A 19054-nucleotide genomic window follows, 5' to 3' on the forward strand; every position below is an offset into this window, starting at 1 on the left:
GCCCAAGGCAGTCTCCTCTTAGCTCCGGACCCTGACCAGTTTTTCTGAAAACCTTATATACCTTAAGTGTACGTGCCCAAACCCACCTCCCCAAATTCCCTGAAACTAGTCTGAACAAAGGAAAAGAAAGATACAATCAAAGGTGACCCGTGATTCATATGCCTTAAGCCTAGGTAGTTAACAGTGGACAATTATCAATAGGCCTGTGGTCATACCCAACATGCATAATAGAATTTATGATTCTATTCGGTCACACAGATAACTAGGGTATTCTTCTGGGCAACAGAGAGTCTAGGTACGAGCCCTGGGGCTCTTCTATCCAGGGGGCTGGTTTTCCAGTTGGTATGTCATTTCCATAGATACTGGGCATAGAGCTCAAAGTCCACAGACCGGACCAACGTGGAGTCTTGCTTTCAAGATGGAGCCTCTTCTGTCTGTTTCCTCCTTCAATGCAAATCAGTCCATCAGTATTAAAATGCAGTTATGTCCACTGAGAGAGAGAGTAGAGAACTACAGAATTCAGATAGCACAGATGATGAGCAGGCTGGAATAGTGCCCAAGGCCACCATCACTCAAGGGCTTTGCAATGTTAATCAAGAGCCATCATCTCTGGTTGCCTTGAAACTGTAATTGAAAAAAAGTAAAGAAGAAATAGCTAGGACATGGAAGCAACCTAGATGTCCATCGACAGATGAATGGATAAAAAAGTTGTGGTACATATACAGTGGAATATTACTCAGCCATAAAAAGGAACACATTTGACTCACTTCTAATGAGTTGGATGAACTTAGACCCTATGGTTTTTCCAGGGGTCAGGTATGGATGTGACAGTTGGACTCTAAAGAAAGCTGAGCACCGAAGAATTGATGCTTTTGAACTGTGGTGTTGGAGAACTCTTGAGAGTCCCTTGGACTACAAGGAGATCCAACCAGTCCATCCTAAAGGAGATCAGTCCTGGGTGTTCATTGGAAGGACTGATGCTGAAGCTGAAACACTAATACTTTGGCCACTTCATGCAAAGAGTTGACTCATTGGAAAAGACCCTGATGCTGGGAGGGATTGGGGGCAGGAGGGGAAGGGGATGACAGAGGATGAGATGGCTGGATGGCATCACTGCCTCGATGAATATGAGTTTGAGTAAACTCTGGGAGTTGGTGATGGACAGGGAGGCCTGGCATGCTGCGATTCATGGGGTCACAAAGAGTCGGACACGACTGAACGACTGAACTGAACTGAGACCCTATTGTACAGAGTGAGGTTAAGTCAGAAAGAGAAAGACAAATATTTACACATATATATGGAATCTAGAAAGATGGTGCTTACGAACCTATCTCCAGGGCAGCAATGGAGATGCAGACATAGAGAACAGACTTGTGGACACAGGATGGGAAGGAGAGGTTGGGGCGAATGGAGAGAGCACTGAAGCATATATATTACCATATGTAAAATGAGATAGCCCGTGGAAATTTGGTGTGTGACACCGGGAGCTCAAATCCAGGGCTCTGTGACAACTTAGAGGGGTGGGATGGAGTGGGAGGTGGGGCAGAGGTTCAGGAGGGAGGGAATATACACATCCCAATAACTGATCCGTGTTGATATGTGGCAGAAACCAACACAATATTGTAAAGCAATTATCCTCCAATTAAAAATAATTTTTTAAGTTAAAAAAGAAAATAAAGAAAAGCTATATGAACAAAGCTGTTCACAGCAGCCTTTACTTATAGTTATCAAAATCTCAAAGTAACCCAAATATCTAGCAATTGATTTGGGCACATTTACTTAATAGACTATTTGGAAGCCACTAAGAATGTTAAATGTGTAAAAAACATGAACAGTTTTTGACGAAATAATAGATGAAAAAATAGAACTCAAAATTGTCTGCCCACCCTGTCCAAAGCAATGGGAAAATGGATGATGAGATGGGAACAAACAATCAATCAAGTCCTGGTATTGTCAGTGAATCAGACAATGACAGACCTCCCCCGGGGTGTCCACCTCAGCTGCTAGGTGGGGATTTGAACCAGAAAGCACAGATGGCCCCCACCAGAAGCCCCTGGGGCACAAAATTAAAATGCAGATTCCAGACCAAATCAGGTTGGGGCCCAGACATTTGCATTTTTAACACTCCGTGAGGGTGATTCTTATAAACACTCAAGTTGGGGACATGGATTACTAAATTATTTCCAAGTAGTTTTGGGTTGCTAGATTCAGAGTTTCTACAGGCTTACACAGTCAAGTGTGGCTAAACAGAGGTGAATCAGATTTCTGCATCACGGCTCCAGTGTGGTCCCTGTGGGGGACAGGCAGGAGTGGGGGCGGGGGGGGGGGGGTGCTCTGGCAAGCCTGGATCTTTGCCTGGGCTTGTCCTTCTGCGAAGGATCCCTGCCTTTGCCAGAGTGGGTGTGACCACACTGCGTCTCCAGCTGGAGCCTGTGTGCACGATGCCACGCTGGTCCTCACTAATGCTTGGCCTTCACCCTGTCTCCTGCCCCCAGAGAAGTCATCCGGACCCTCCCTACCCTGGAATCTCTGCAGAGGCTGTTTGACCAGCAGCTCTCCCCCGGCCTGCGTCCGCGGCCTCAGGTAAAGACATTGGGAGATGATGAAACAGGTGCGGGAGGGGCCTGGGAGGGAGGGTGGATGGGGAGGTGGGGAGAAGAGGTAACCAATGTCCCAGGGACTTTGTTGGACCCCCACCTCTAAGGCGAAGGAACTTCAGGATCCTGCCCCTCAGTAAGATTTATGCCTCCTGCCCCCACTGAATTTTGATTTGAGGAACTGCCAGCAAAACTCCTTATTAGTGCTGAATAAAGGAGACAAGGCAAGGCCTTTTCTCATCAGAAACTGACAAAAACTGGAGGTACCTAATGGTTTGGTCCCGCCTCTTACCCCAGGAAGAGCAAGTGAAGGTGGCCCCTGAGACACAGACACAGACCCACACACACATACACATACACACACACACTGGGAGCCAAAGCCTGCGAAGTTGTCTGTGTCACAGAAAGTGTCCCCAACAAAGCTAAAAACAGAATTAATATGTTTAAAAAGCAAACCCTGCCACACATGATTAAGTAAAAGCAACCAAAATTTTTAAATGGGGAGAGGATTTTAAAAGGCTATTTTACTAAAGAGGGACTGGGAATCCCCAGGATACCCTTGAAGAGATGTTAGTAACACCTCATTAGTAGCCAAAAATGAGTTGGAAAGCAGGGAGACCTCTGCTTGCCTTTCCAATGGGCAAATTTGATTGGTGAAGTCAGGACTTGGCTCCAACACAGGGGTCAGGACTCAGGGGTTCATCGCTTACAGTTGTGAGTGCAAATGGGTTTTTGAAATGCAATTTAGCTGTTTGCATGAAAATGTTAAATGCCCAGCATCTTGAAATCAAGCCAGCTACCTCTAGGCAGCTGCCTTAGGGCCTACACATTTGCACAGATGTTGGCAAAGGTGTTTAGTGTAGCTTTGTCTCTAAAAGCAAGAAGTGGGATGCAGAATTCTGAACTAAGGTGGATGCACTGATATAGAAAGATCTTCAAGGTATACTGTTGGGTGGAAAAAGCAAACGTTTGAACCATAAATAAACTAGGGTGTAAGTCTACACATGAAAACTGTACCAAGTGTGTTTATACCCAAAAGGCTACTCTGGTCACCGCAAGGAGGGGATGGAATGGAGTCGAAGCGACCTGGGTTACGTTTGCCCAGAAGGTTTTTTGGAGTTTTTTTTTTTTTTTACTGAGAAACTGTTTTTTTATTCTGTTTGTACAACTTAAAAATTCAAAGTGGGGGGGGAGGGGAACAAGCAAATGTAATTTTGCTTTCATCAAGTGAATGATGGGTTCGTTTCCGGGAAAGTAAAAGCGAATCTAGACAAAACAGGAGCCCTACCAGACACTAAAATTTAAATAGTTTGACTCTAAGAACATACACCCAAACCTTTGAAGTCGATTAGAAGAGGGAGAAGTTTCCAGATAACCTAAGAGCAGTCATGCCCCAGCATCTGCGCTGCATGCCACGACCAGCGTGTTTGCATTCGGCGGCAGAGGTCAGAGTAGCGACAGGATGGGGGTGACATCAGGATGTAGAGAAAGGGTTCTGGTTACCACCCTCCCGTCTGAGACCCTGACTTGAAAAAGCAGAGACTGTGTTGATGCCTTCAGAAATTTCACAAATGGAAAAGGGAGTTCCGAGGCCACCCAGGGTAGAGGAAAGAACCCTGACCTGTGCATCAGAAACATCCAAGTTCCATAGATGACTCTGCCCCCACCCTTACTTTCCTCATCTGTGAAATGGGCATAGTTATATCTGCCACTGCAGGGTTATGTGAGGGAGTAAGTGAAACTGCTTGGGTGGCACATCTGGAGGTGGCAGCCTCTTACCAGCATGGGGCCCTTTCCCTTAGGTCGGCAAGACAAGATGGGGACCCCTGCATGGAGTGTATCTGAGAAACTGCTGGGAGGTGCAAAGTGCAGCATTAGCAAAATGTGAGGTTTAGGGAGAGCCCTGGGTCTGCCCTATGTGAGAATGGAGACTTGTTAACCTTGGAACCCACATCCTCTGAAGTGCAACTGAAAAGCTCAGTGAAATAACTGGGTCAACTTCCATAAAGCCAGGGGTGGCACTCAGACCAGTTTGCCCATATTGAGGCTGAGTTGTGAATTTTGACCTCAACCTCAACGCTAGTGATGTTTGGGGCAGGTCATTTTCTGTCGTGGGGGACTGTTCTGTGCAGTGTAGGATGTTAACACATCCTGGCCTCTACCCACTAGATGTCCTTAGCATCCCCCAATTTTGGCAACCCCAAAATGTTCCAGACCTTGTCAGATGTCCCCAGAGGTCAAGAGCCCCACTAGCTGAGACCCAGTGACCCAAATCTCAGGTCAACACCAGCAGTGTGACCTTGGACAACTGACTCACCACTCTGACTCAATGTTCCCATCTGAAAACCAAGGACTGGAAAAGTCAATAGATGAGCACAAATATCTTAAACATGCCAGGCAGAGTGTACCCACCATCTCATGGTCATGTGCATTCAGTTCAGTTCACTCGCTCAGTAGTGTCCGACTCTTTGCACCTCCATGAACTGCAGCATGCCAGGCTTCCCTGTCCATCATCAACTCCCAGAGCTCGCTCAGACTCATATCCATTGAGTTGGTGATGCCATCCAGCCATCTCATCCTCTGTCGTCCCCTTCTTCTCCTGCCTTCAATCTTTCCTAGCATCAGGGTCTTTTCCAATGAGTCAGCTCTTCACATCAGGTGGCCAAAGTATTGGAGTTTCAGTTTCAGCATCAGTCCTTTCAATGAACGTTCAGGACTGATTTCCATTAGGATGGACTGGTTGGATCTCCTTGCAGTCCAAGGGACTCTCGAGTCTTCTCCAACACCACAGTTCAAAAGCATCAATTCTTCTCCACTCAGTTTTCTTTATAGTTCAACTCTCACATCCATACATGACCACTGGAAAAACCATAGCTTTGACTAGACGAAACTTTGTTGGCAAAGTAATGTCTCTGCTTTTTAATATGCTGTCTAGGTTGGTCATAACTTTTCTTCTAAGGAGGTTTATGTCTTTTGATTTCATGGCTACAGTCACCATCTGCACTGATTTTGGAGCCCCCCAAAATAAAGTCTGTCACTGTTTCCATTGTTTCCCCATCTTTTTGCCATGAAGTGATGGGACCAGATGCCATGATCTTAGTTTTCTAAATGTTAAGTTTTAAGCCAATTTTTTCACTCTTCTCTTTCACTTTCATCAAGAGGCTCTTTAGTTCTTTGCTTTCTGCCATAAGGGTGGTGTCATCTGCATATATGAGGTTACTGATATTCTCCCGGCAGTGCTTGTGCTTCCTCCAGCCCAGCATTTCACACGATGTACTCTGTACATAAGTTAAATAAGCAGGGTGACAATATACAGCCTTGACGTAATCCTTTCCAGATTTGGAACCAGTCTGTTGTTCTGTGTCCAGTTCTAACTGTTGCTTCTTGACCTGCATACAGATTTCTCAGGAGGCAGGTCAGGTTGCCTGGTATTCCTCTCTCTTGAAGAATTTTCCAGTTTGTTGTAATCCACACAGTCAAAGGCTTTAGCATAGTCAATAAAGTAGAAGTAGATGTTTTTCTGGAACTCTCTTGCTTTTTCAGTGATCCAGTGGATGTTGGCAATTTGATCCCTGGTTCCTCTGCCTTTTCTAAATCCAGTTTGAACATCTGGAAGTTCACAGTTCACGTACTGTTGTGCAGTCTTCTACCTAGCAAGGTAGTACAGGAAAACTCCAGCTTTCTTGAATACCTTTTGTTCCAAGAACTGACTCCACTTTGTCAGTAGCTATATTTCTACTTTGTACATCTTTGCCCCAAAAGACACAGATTCCAAAAGAGAGTGGGGAAGACACCATCCTACCACCAGGTGATGAAGACCATGGTAAAGATCCAGAGTGTCTGGGGCGGGGGAGGAGGGGGCTTGAATCTGCTTATCTTCTTGACTCTTTTCGAGAAAAACACCCCTAAAACAAAGGATCTTGTACTGTCTCACCTGCTCTCCTGCTCCATCCTTACCTGCATCCCAGCTCCACTCCAGCAAGCCCTTCCCTCGATCAATAATAACTGTAGACTGATTGGGAGCTTTATCAAGGAGCAAGGGCCAAACCAGAAAGAATTACAGAAAGTTTTGACAAATATTAACTGCTGCGATGATGGTGGTGATGGTTGTGGTGGGGGGTGGTTGTCGTGGCCGTGCTGCTGATGTTAGCAGTGATAGCGGTCAGTGATGGCAGAAGGAGTGTACTGAAGTGGCTGGTGGGCGACTTCCCTGGTAGTCCAATGGCTAAGACTCCACACTCCTATTCCCAATGTCAATCCCTGGTCCCGGAACTAGATCCCGCCTGCCGCAACTAAGCATTCTCATGCTGCAACTAAAATATCCCGCAGGCTGCAACTAAAGATCCCACATACCGCAACTAATACCCAGTGCAGCCAAATAAATAAATAAAAATAGTTTTAAAAGATAAAGTGGTCAATGGAAAAAAGTGAAACTGTTAGTTGCTCAGTCGTGTCTGATTCTTTGTGACCCTAGGGACTGTAACCCGCCAGGCTCCTCTGTCCATGGGGTTCTCCAGGCAAGAATACTGGAGTGGGTAGCCATTCCCTTCTCCGGGGGAAATTGAGGTCAGACGTCTGTGTGACCTGGCTGACTTATTGGGGGGTGGGGTGTGGTAAAGGGGCAGCACCTGGTTGGTGATCACCCTCATTCTACCCTGCTTAGTGTTTGGAATAGTCCAATCTGGTTTTCTTGTCCTTCTGGAGGGTGGGGATGGTGCCCTTTCAGCTCTATACCTCCAGCACCTTGGCACCATGTCTGGCACAGAATCGAGGCTTTGTAAGTATTTCTTCAATGAGTAAATGTTCGAGACTGTGGTCCTGGTGCCAAGAAGACATGGTTTCACATCCTGCCGTGCCTTTACTAGCTGTGTGACTTCCGACATGTAATGTCAGCTCTCTGAGCCTCACGCACGCAGTGAACAACTTGACTGAGCATCTCTGCTGGCCAAGGCCCCAGGTCACAGCACTGGACACAGTTCTCCCGGCCCCAGTCCTCACAGAGGTTACGTGCTAGCAGGGGAAACAGACAAAAAACAAACTGACAATCAATATGATGGTGATCTAGCAGAGATGTCTTTGGCTTGGGTGGTCAGGGAAGACCGCTCTGTGACTCTGAGACCTGAATGGCAAGGCAGTGGCCTCCCCTGGTGACATTTATGTTTCTAGGATTCCTTAGGAAGTGTGGCTCCAGGCCATGGGCAGATCGGAAGGTCGGAGGGGTGTGGCTGGGGCTCAGGAGGGGGTCACACCGAGTCCTTAAGGGTTTGGATCATTGTTTTCTCCTGGTGGTGGGTGAGGGGGCTTGGAGCAGGGCCTGGCTGTTTTGGAAGTCCTGCAGCGGCGCCGATAGATGGAGTACACGTAGGAGGGTGGAAATGTTGTGATCCGGGACAGATCTTGAGTTTTGTTTCTGCAACCGAATAGAGGTGGTGAGAAGCCCTGGGAAAGTAGCAGGTTTCGAGGGAAGAAGGAAGGAAGGCGTGCTTTTTGGTCATGATAATTTTGAGATGACTGTACATATCATATCCCTGATTTCCTTACCTGCAAAGAGGGATAGTAATCCTGCTTGTGGGGTTGTTGGTGGGGAAACCAGGATGAAGCCTAAAATCGGAACCTGAAAATAATTTCAGGCTAATCTCTTGTCCAGTAGCATGCCTGTCTTTGTTTCCTGGTTCAACTCATTTTGGTGAAAGGTACCAAATGGTTGCCTCTTTAACAAAAACACGCAGGCTCATCTGACAGCACCCGCTTCAGCGAGGATGTACAGTCCAGCCATTTGAGAACACGTTTGGCATCACCTCGTAACCTCTGACCCCAGCAGTTCCTCCCCTAGCCTGTCCCTCGGCCCAGAGATGCTTTGGAAGTGTATTTTTAGGCTCAGCCTGATGCCTCTCACAGCTGGCCCTCAGCATCCCGTCCTTATCTGCTCTTTTTCTCGTGTCCCAGGTTCCTGGCGAGGCCAGTCCCATCAACATGGTGGCCAAGCTCAGTCAACTGACAAGTCTTCTGTCCTCTATTGAAGATAAGGTGTGTGTGTAGGGGGGTGGAATCCTGCTGCTTCCCTGGGCTTCTCTGTGGCCCCCTCTTCCCTTGGAGAATGCCCAGGTGTCCCCGTGACCCTGTCCCAGCCCGGGCTGCCTTCTCATCGCCTTCCAACCTGAGACCCCACGCGTTTCTGCCCACAGGTCAAGGCCTTGCTGCACGAGGGTCCGGAGTCTCCCCACCGGCGCTCGCTCATCCCACCGGTCACTTTTGAGGTTCGTGTCCGTGGACTTGCACTTCACACGTGGGGGGTTGGCCGGCCTTCTGGTCCCAGTGGAAGGAGGGCTCCAGGTTCAGCAGGGAGCCCGATGGCTGACTGAGATTGGAATTCAGCAGAACCAACTCCCTGGAAAGATGAGGAAACGTTAGGATGGGTGCCCCGGTGAATCTGTAGAGCCTTCTAAATGGGGCAGATCCCATGGGAAGAGCTTCTCATTGATCCAAGATACCAAAACTTCATCCTTCTCCAAGTGGGGGCAGTGAGAGTCATCAAACAGGCGGGCCCCTGGACAGGCTGCAAAATAGTGCCTCGAGGTGGGGGTTAGGGGAAGAAAAGGGATTCCTATGATTTCCCTGAAAATGACTGAGTTAGACTCTCTGGGCCCAGAAATTTGCTTTTCTTGTATTCCCCCGACATTGTGGAGAGTCTCGTCCTGCCCTGGTTTCACGTTCAGAAACAGGATGGGATGCCCACCCCCACGTCCTCTGAGCCCTGATGAAAATTCTGTATTAAGATGTATTTCTGGGACTTTCCTAGTGGTCCTGTGGTTAAGACTCTGCGCTTATACTGCAGGGGGTGAGGCTTCCACCCCTGGTTGGGGAGCTAAGATTCCACATGTGTGTGTATACATGTCTGCTTAGTGCTGTCTGATGCTTTGGGACCCCGTGGACTGTAGCCCACCAGGCTCCTCTGTCCATGACATTTCCCAGGCAAGAGTACTGGAGTGGGTTGCCATTCCCTTCTCCAGGGGATCTTCCCGACCCAGGGATCAAACCCAGGTCTCCTGCATTGCAGGAAGATTCTTTACTGTCTGAACTACCAGGGAAGCCCAGATCCACATACCTCATGGTAAAAATAATAATAATAAAATAAAAGCAAAATGTACAGAGCCAAGGGATGCTGCTTATAGTTGAAAGGGAAAAAAGAAGGTACATGTCCATCTTCTGAGTGCCTAGACAATTGTCTTCTTCCTAATTGTTATCAGTAATAAGTTCACATATTGGTTGTAACAAGGCCTGGGAGCTTCAACCTATTATAAAATCCTCTGTGGAAGGAGATGACTCATGAGATTTCTGAGTGTTGTCAGATTAAACAGCAAATAAAGCATCTTCTAGTAGCTCATCTGTCTCCTCCACCAGACCTGTTAGCAGAACAGCTGATGTGCACACAGCAGACAAGCTGGGCTCCTTCCACATTTCAGCGATTCTCAGGAGCTGCCAGCGAAAACTCCCTCTGGGGCAAAGGAGGCTCAGAAATAGAAGCCAGAGATCCCGCACGGGAGGGACACACGGCGGCCAAGGGCCTCCCGGTCACACGGACGAGGGGCTCACGGGCGACACTGAGAAAGCACCGAGAAGGGATGACCAGCGCCTCTTCTTCCCCTTCCCTCCTCTTCCTTCTTTCCACAGGTGAAGGCAGAATCTCTGGGGATTCCTCAGAAACTGCAGCTCAAAGTTGATGTTGAGACTGGGAAACTGATCATTAAGAAGTCCAAGGACAGCTCTGAGGACAAGTTCTACACCCACAAGAAAAGTAAGGCCCCTAACGTTCGTAAAATCCTCGTTCTGCTAATATCCTTACTGTGGTCGGCTGTGAGGAGCAGGCTGTCGGGAAAGCCAGTCTTGCCGGGAGCCTTCCACCCTCTGCTGGGATCCCTCCCAGCCCCTACCCTGCCTGTGGTGACCTTCCAGCTCTCGGGCTCCCTTCTTGCGCCCCCTGCACCTTGGGACCTGCTCCAAACACTCCACCTGCTTCCTCCCACTCTGGGGAAACCCTTGGCCCTGGGTGGCGGTTCTGCATACGAATGTGCTCTTCCCACTAGGAGGCGGGCTGATGTGTGTGGTCATCCTTGTGCTTGGTTCAGGCCTTGCTGATCAAATCAGGGTAGCACAGCCCTAGGGTAGCACAGGCACAGTCCAGCCTGGCATTAATGTCATGGGCTCTAAATTCAAACTGGATATTCCCAGCTCCGCCAATTAGCACCTGTGTGACCTTGCACACGGCCCTTAGCCTTCCTGGGCCTCAGTTTCCTCATCTGTAAAATGGGGATCATAAGGTCCCCATGAATTAATCTACATGTAAGTCTCCTTAGGAAAGCCTAGCACATAGGAGTCAGCTCTGAGCAGCTGAGGCTTTGCATTTCAAACAGTCTCATCAGTAAGATGGAAAATGTTCCCACACCAAAGGCTTATGGAGAAGCTGCTATGGGCCAAGCACTGGGGATCCTGGGCAAGCAGGATAGTCAAAGACTCTGCGCACGTGGAATTTACATCCCATTGCACTGAGTGGCCAATAAGTATATCAGTAGGATGATTTCAGCTATTACTGCGTGCTGGAAGCCACAGGTGATGGATGGAGAATAACTGGGGGTAGGAGGCAATTTAAGGGGCAGAGTCTGGAGTTGGCAGCCTTGTCGGTGAGGATGGAAAGTGAAAGCCAGCAGTGTGGCCAAGGTCAGGGAAAGAGAAATGCTAGAGAGAGGCTCTTGGGGGTGGGACCCCTGAAGGGCAAGTGGGCTTTGAGAGGCAACAGAGCAGAATGGTGGAAAATGCTCTGATGTGGCCCTGACATCACTACTTGGGCTCAGAGCCCTGCCTGCCGGGGAGGGGGCAGCTCCAAGCCTCAGTTTCTCCATCTGTACAATGGCGGGGAGTCCATGTATCATCATAGCATGATACTTTCTGAGCCCCATTTCCTTACTTGATATTGGTTTATCCTCACAAGACTGACAGATTCCCCGAGACAGTAATAATCGCTGCAGACTCATCCCTTAAATAAATTTCCCCCCTAACACAACAGTTTGTGTTCTAGTTCAGGTTTTCAAACCCCTGAAGACAAAGTCCCTCTGGTCCATAAACAGTATTTTTTTAATCCTTCAGGGATTCAAAATCTGTTTAGTAGGATATAACTAGGGATGCCAGATTTAGCAAATAAAAATACAGGATACCCAGGTAAACTTAAATTTCGGATAAACAATGAAAAATTTTAGTACAAGTATGTCCCCTGCAATACTTGGAGCATACTTATAAAGGTATGCCTTTTTCTGAAAAGGAATCCCAGACATCCTGTATTTTATCTGGCAATCCCAGGCATGATCAGCATCTTTTGTTGTTAATAAAGTGGTATGAGAAGAGAAAGAACAGACAAGAAAGCAGAAAATGTCACAGGAGTTTTGTAAAGAGTAATTGTGCTTAGTTGCTCAGTCATGTCCAACTCTTGGAGATGCTATGGACTGCACCCCACCAGGCTCCTCTGCCCATGGGGTTTCTCCAGGCAAAAATACTGGAGTGGGTAGCCATTTCCTTCTCCAGGGGATCTTCCCAACCCAGGGATTGAACCCAGGTCTCCCATGTTACAGGCGGATTCTTTACCGTCTGAGCTACCAGGGAAGCCCTTGCAAAGAGTTAAAGGTAAATACTTTTTCATTAAACTTGTGTTGTAGTTATACACACATGCACATATACATAGATATTGTATACATGCGGTTATATGAAAACCCTTTTCTTGCTGTCTGGAAGTGGGGAATTCTCATCTGGATCTGCTAGAGGCCTGGCTTGTGGGATAGATAGAATGTTCTGGAGACAGGTTCTAGTTGGAGATCATGACTGATGGCCAGAGTTGAGAAGCTGGGGAAATCCCGCCTCACTAGCCTTGCAGAGCAGGTGCCTGCTGGGAGCGTGGGCTCCATGCTGTCTGCCCTCTGCTAGTTAGCCCTGAGCTGGAGTGGCCTTGAGAGATTGTCCTGGGTCAGCACCACCTGCCCTGAAGCTCTCGCCAGCAGAGATAGCAGATGGGAGCAGGTCACGGCATGTCCCACATGGGTCTCTGGGGAACATGACACAAGCCACAGCCTCACCCCGTTGAGAAAACTGGCCTGAGCTGAGTATTCAGAGGGCAGATATTTGACCTGACAGCCAAGTCCTGCAGATTCCTCCCATTGCCCCCAAGAAACCCTAGAACTGGACCTCCGTGGGTGGGGAGATTGTGTGTTCAGCAAAAACTTGATGCCAGACGCTGTGCTGGGAACAGTAGGACAGCGGATAAGAACTTGCATGGGCTCCAAGGCTAGACTGCATGGATTCAAATCTAGGCTCTGCCACTTGCTTGCTGTATCCTGTTTGCCTAGTGGCTTAACCGCTCTGTACCTCCATTTTCTCATCTGTAAAATGGGAGTAATAGTAATGTCTCATGGGCTTGTCATGAGTAGACGAGCTAATGCGTGTGAGGGTCCCTCCCTGTGCCTAACAGCAGCACTGACCCCACAGCAGAGTGTCCAGGGCCAGGGGAGGGGGGTTGCCCCATGTGCGTCTGCCCTGTCCTGCAACCTGCTCCTGAGTCCCACCTGGGCTTAGGCACCAAAGTCCAAGGGATGCTCTCAGGGCTGCAAGGGGATGGAAGTCTGGGGACCAGCCCTGTGCAGGAGGTGGGATACAGCCTGGAGAAGCGGGTAGATAGAGCAGGGAGGTGTCAGAAGCCCAGCCTGAAGTCTCAGGTCAGCTGCTTGTGAGCTTCATCTAGAGCCCTCTCTAGCAAGGAATGTGCAGGTTATCTAGGACCAACCAGATTGGAACTATGAATAATGGGCTACTGCACAAACGGAGTGTGGAGGCCCCACCCCAAATCCTGGTGGAGAGATATCTGATTGAAATTGCCAAGAACTACAGTGAGCCCTGTGAGCCCAACTCTGTGGTCATGGTAGAAGCTTCTCCTGGGGTAGAGACAGAGCAGTGTCCTCAGTTTGCTATTCTGTCAAATGGGTATAGTAGCATCCTGTAGGGCAGCCATGAGTCTTAAGTAAACATCAAAGCACACACTGCCTAGCATCTAGCAGATGCTCAATAAATTTGACTGCTACCACCATCCCCTGGAGGAGAACACGGCCATCCACTCCGGTATTCTTGCCTGGAGAATCCCGTGGACAGAGGAGCCTGGCAGGCTAAAGTCCACAGGGTTGAAAAGAGTCGGACATGACAGAAGCGACTGAGCATGAGCACCATCATCATGGTATAATTATCCCTCCAGGGCAGCTTTGAGGACGGCAGAGCTGATCAGTGAGGAGGACAGAGCAGGAAGTGAAGCCCCGAGACACTGGAGTGTGACAGGCTGTCATACTCACAGTTGCGGTCACAGGGCAGGGGCGGGACTGCTCCGTCCACTGCCAAGTTGGGCAGGAGAACTGGGGACTTCCTGAAGGTGTGAGCAGGGGGGACTCCTGAGAGATCAGCGTAGAACACTAAGTTCCTCTTCACTGTCCTGGAGACTGACTTACAACTGAAAGAGGTGGGCCCGATTTTGATAAGAGGAAACGGAAGCCTCAGATGAGTAAGGAGATTGTCAGAGAGTGCCCGCTTGCTCTAAAACACTTGAGGTTTCTGAACTGAAAGAAATGCCTGTTAGGATTCTGAGAAGCCCTGTGAATTCTTGTCAGTTAATTCAATGGACCTTTTTCTTTTGAACATCTCCTGTGAGCCAGCCCTGAGGTTAGCCCTCCCTCCAAGAATCTGTGGTTTAGGAGGGAAAGCTGACGTGAGCATGTATTACAACATGTGTCAGATGTGAGCTTAGCCCTGGAGAAGGATTGATTAGCTCTGTTGTAAGGTGGTGCAGGGAAGCCTCATACCACAGAGGTGGCTCTGTCTGGGGCTTTGAAGGCTGAATAGGAGTTCAAGTATGTGGTAAGGGAGGGGACTTGAACTCAGAGAAAGGCATGTGCAAGGAATGCAGCAGGGTGTTAGGGAAATCAAATGTCACTTGTGGCCCTGGAGGGAAGACCAGCAGGGCATGGTGTCCCAGATGTGGGCAGGGCCTTGAATGCAGAGTAAGAGTTGGAGATGTTCTCTTGGAGGCTGGGGAGCATGGACGGGTTTACCATCTGGGGGGTGAGTGTACACTTTTGTGGGTTATGGACAGTGGGGAGGTGCCATGAGATCCTGGAGGGGGATAGAGCCGAGCTGGAGATGAGTGGCCCCGAGAAAACCCAGCTGGAGTCCAGAATGAACTACTGTGGTATGGGTCTGTGAGCCCTTAATAGGGAAGCACAGATGCCCAGGGCTTGCCAGCCAGTTCTCTGGGGCCTCACCAGCCTGGCTCCTGTCTTCCCTCAGGGTCAGTGGGGCTTGGCTCATCCTCTGTCATGGCACCTGTCATGTCAGAACACAATTACCTGTTCACAAGTCCCCTGCCCCAAAGATTGGGGTCTTCCCCTCACTTGCCCTGGAATCCACAAGTCCTCGCACAGGACCTGGTTCTCAGCAGGTGTGAGCTCGGTGATTGCGGATTGAGCACTTGTAATGTCACTTATAAATTCCTGACCCCCCGCCACCGTCAGTGTGGGCTCCCCAGGGCCCAGGAGGGCGGGGGTGGGTGGTCTTTGTCCACTGCTGAATTCCCATAGTTTAGAACAGTGCTTGGCACAGAATACGTGATCAATAAACACATACTGAGTGCACGAGTGAATGAATGACTGGAGGTCAGTGAAAGGACACAGCTCATGTGGCTGTGTGTTTAGGTGGCTTCTTTGCAGCTGGTAGTGGCGATGCAGTGTGCCTCAGGGTCTAGGGGCTCTGGGGAAACCACATTCACGTCCACGGCTAATAATGGTGTGACCCTGAGCGAGTGACTGAACTACTCCAAGCCTCCATGTTCACATCTGTGAAATGGATTCCTATAGGGCTACTGTGAGGGCCGGTGGGGTGAGGCATGTCCTTAGCAGTTCTGACACACAGTCAGATTCCAATCGTAGTTATTATTGTAAAGTGCTGCCCTCTTGGAGGAAACCTTTGGCTGCAGGTGTTGGAGCTTCCTTGCCTTGTTCTGGTCACCATGTTCATTAGTAGCTTTGGCATCAAGGTCTCTCATACCTAGGAAAGGGCAGCTGCCATGTAAGGAAATCATGTTCTCACTCACTGAGCAGCTACAACCTGCTGAGTGCTGGGGATGTGTAGCTGAGCTCGCCAGGTGTGCTCTTAGCCCCGAGAGAGGTGACATCCAAGGAAGGGTCAGGGAGAGAAAGAAACGAGTGCACAAACCAGGAAGGCATCAGGGAGTGGTAAGCTCTCATCTGGGAACTTAAATGGGAGGACATGACAGTCATGGAGGAAATGACAAAATGCCGTTGGAGTTGACGTTGAGCATCAAGAAGATACTGGCTATGCAAAAACCAGGGGCAGAGGCCCTTGGGCAGAGGTTTCAAGGTGTGAGGAGGCGGGGAGGCTGGAGCACAGGTGTGCAGAGATGGGGCAACAGTCCCGGGGCCTTGGCGGCCCAGGATGTTCTCTAAGTGCAGTGAGCCACCAGGGCTTAGTCACTCAGTTGTGGCCAACTCTTTGCAACCCCATGGAGTGCAGCCCGCCAGGCTTCTGTCCATGGGGATTCTCCAGGCAGAAGTACTGGAGTGGGTTGCCGTGTCCTACTCTAGGGGATCTCTCTGACCCTGGGATCAAACACAAGTCTCCTGCATTGCAGGCATTAAAGAAGTTTTAAGCAGGAGCATGGTGTGATCTGCCTTTAAAATGAACTCTAGCTGCTGTGCTGAGAATAAGTGATGGCAGGAGGCAGGCAGACATGCAGAGACCAATTAAAGGGCAGTGACAGTAGCCAGGCAAGAAGTGGTGGTGGCTTGAGATGGGGAAAAATGGACAGACTGGGAATGTTCTGGAGGTGTGCTCAGCCACTCAGTCGTGTCCACCCCATGGACTGTGGCCTGCATCTGTCCATGGAATTCTCCAGGCAAGAATACTGGAGTAGGTAGTCATTCCTTCTCAAGAGGATCTTCCCAATCCAGGAATAGAACCCGGGCCTTCTACATTGCAGGCAGATTCTTTACCATTCTTTGCCACCATTCTTTACCACCAGGGAAACCCAAAAGTGAAAGTGTTAGCCGCTCAGTCCTGTCCAACTCTTTGTGACCCCAAAGATTGTAGCCCACCAGGCTCCTCTGTCCATGGAATTCTCCAGGCAAGAATACTGGAGTGGGTAACCATTCCTTCTCCAGGGGATCTTCCCAACCCAGGGATTGAACCTGGGTCTCCTACATTGCAGGCCAATTCTTCACTGTCTGAGCTATCAGGGAAGCCCGTGATCTACAGGTTCTGGAGGTAGACTTGCCCATACCTACTAATGGATGAGATGGAGAGGGACAAGGGGAGGAAGAACCAACAAGATTCTCTTTAACTAGGTGTGGGAACAAGTGGGCCACTTACTGAACCTGCTAACACTCATATTAGTATTAATAATACTAATTGGGACTTCCCTGATAGCTCAGTTGGTAAAGAATCTGCCTGCAATGCAGGAGACCCTGGTTTGATTCCTGGGTCAGGAAGATCCACTGGAGAAGGGAAGGGGTACCCACTCCAGTATTCTTGGGCTTCCCTTGTGGTTTAGCTGGTAAAGAATCTACCTGCAATGTGGGAGACCTGGGTTTTATCCCTGGGTTGGGAAGATTTCCTGGAGAAGGGAAAGGCTACCCACTCCAGTATTCTGGCCTGGAGAATTCCGTGGACTGTATAGTCCATGGGGTCACAAAGAGTCAGACAGGACTGAGCGACTTTCACTTTAATATAATTCTGAGCCATCAAGACCTCACATCCCAGGGAAGCCACACAGTTCTGCAAGTAGATGTGAAGGAAACCAGACGTTCAGAGGGAAGGAGACACAGCCTAATAGCAGCAGGTTTGGAAGAGTTGTGGCATTCCAGCTGCGGTTAAGACCCATGCCATGGCACATTTACCACTGCTGATAAGGCCAATGGGATTTCTGAGAGCGGAACCCCCACGATTTCCCTTGAGTGAGACTTCAGCTCAAGAGGGTAGCTGAACACACACAGGACTGTCTTTTCCCTTCCTAAAGGCAAAACTCAGAGGGACAAAGAAAACAGGAAAGAAAATGACGGCAACACAATTCTGAAAAGCGATGGATCATGATAACCGTGCTATAGGAACCAAAAAAGCTAAATTTTAAATGTATCATAGGAAAAGCTGAGACGCCTGACTCACACCACAGAACCACAAAGGGCAGAGGAACAGATAGTATCAGGGGCGCCTGGAGTGAGGGTGAACCTGGGGTTATAAACAGCAGGACTGGATAAAAATCTTTTTAAAGACTTTAGACCCACCAAATCCCCACCCATTCCACACAGCCAGTGGCTTCCCCTCACACGTTAGGCAGAAGACCTAAAGTTTATTTTCGAGGAGGTAAGGGACTGGGAGGCCGCGGGCACAGTGAAGGCAGAGGAATCTACCAGACACAGAGGACTCGATAACAGGTATTTCTGAATGCCAAGATGCCAGCCTTTATCCTTGCCCAGGTTGGGATGCTGCCAGCCAGGCCCACTACCTGCAGGCAGGAAGATGACCAACCCAGGAACAAAAATCTGAAGACACTGCCATGAAGAGGTTCCCCGTGAGACCACCCCATGGAGAAGCCTTGCTGGACAGTCCCCCACTGTCACTGTTGGGACCCAAGGACCCCCAGTCATTGGAGGGAAGCCTGTAATAGGAGAAGACTCAAGGCAGAAATAAGCAAAAAGACAAACTTGGAGGAAATAAATTATGATGGTTTTAAAGAAACTGGGCCATGAAACCAGAACAGAATGCTATTCAAGGAACATTCAGAGAATAAAATAAAAATGAAGAAAAAGGAGGAGGAGGGAGGGAATGGAAGGACATTGGTAAGAAGAAATAAAACATTATAGCAGAACTTTTTCCAGAAAGTTTTAAAATAAAAACTCAAAGGAAGGGTGGAAAGATAAAATTGAGGAAAACTCCCAGAAGGTAGAACAAAAAGATAGAGGGAAGAGAAATAGGAGAGAAGAGGTTTTTAAAAATTAGAAGGTCAGTCCAGGAGATCCAGTACCAACATAATCAGAGTCAGTAAGAGAAAAAAAGGAAACAGTGAGAAATTTCATTAAAGAAACAATTTGAGAAAAGTTCTCAGGACTAAACAACACCAGTTTCCAGACTAAAAACAGCCCACCATATTCCAACATAGCCTGAGGCACATGCAACGTTGAAAAGTCTCCCAACACTGGATTCTAAGAAAAGATCCCAAAAACTTCAAAGCAAAAGATAGATTACAGGTTGTGTCATGGGTCCCCACTGCTTCCCAGGTGGCTCAGTGGTACAGAATACACCTGCCAATGCAGGAGATGTTAAGAGACTTGAGTTTGATCCCTGGGTCAGGAAGATCCCCTGGAGAA

At 48.8% G+C, this 19054-nt stretch overlaps 1 protein-coding gene across 1 annotated transcript in view; it reads left to right on the top strand.

Moving 5' to 3' along the window:
• The window catches only part of INPP5D (inositol polyphosphate-5-phosphatase D), a 153735-nt gene that overhangs the window by 87877 nt on the left and 46804 nt on the right, over nucleotides 1-19054 (top strand). Inside the window, exons 6-9 of the mRNA XM_061122482.1 lie at nucleotides 2496-2583; nucleotides 8544-8624; nucleotides 8783-8854; nucleotides 10269-10392. Of these exons, the coding sequence (XP_060978465.1) occupies nucleotides 2496-2583; nucleotides 8544-8624; nucleotides 8783-8854; nucleotides 10269-10392 (365 nt within the window). The remainder of the gene's footprint in view (nucleotides 1-2495; nucleotides 2584-8543; nucleotides 8625-8782; nucleotides 8855-10268; nucleotides 10393-19054) is intronic.

The sequence above is a fragment of the Dama dama genome, chromosome 20, assembly GCF_033118175.1.
Source record: "Dama dama isolate Ldn47 chromosome 20, ASM3311817v1, whole genome shotgun sequence".
Taxonomy (NCBI): Eukaryota; Metazoa; Chordata; class Mammalia; order Artiodactyla; family Cervidae; genus Dama; species Dama dama.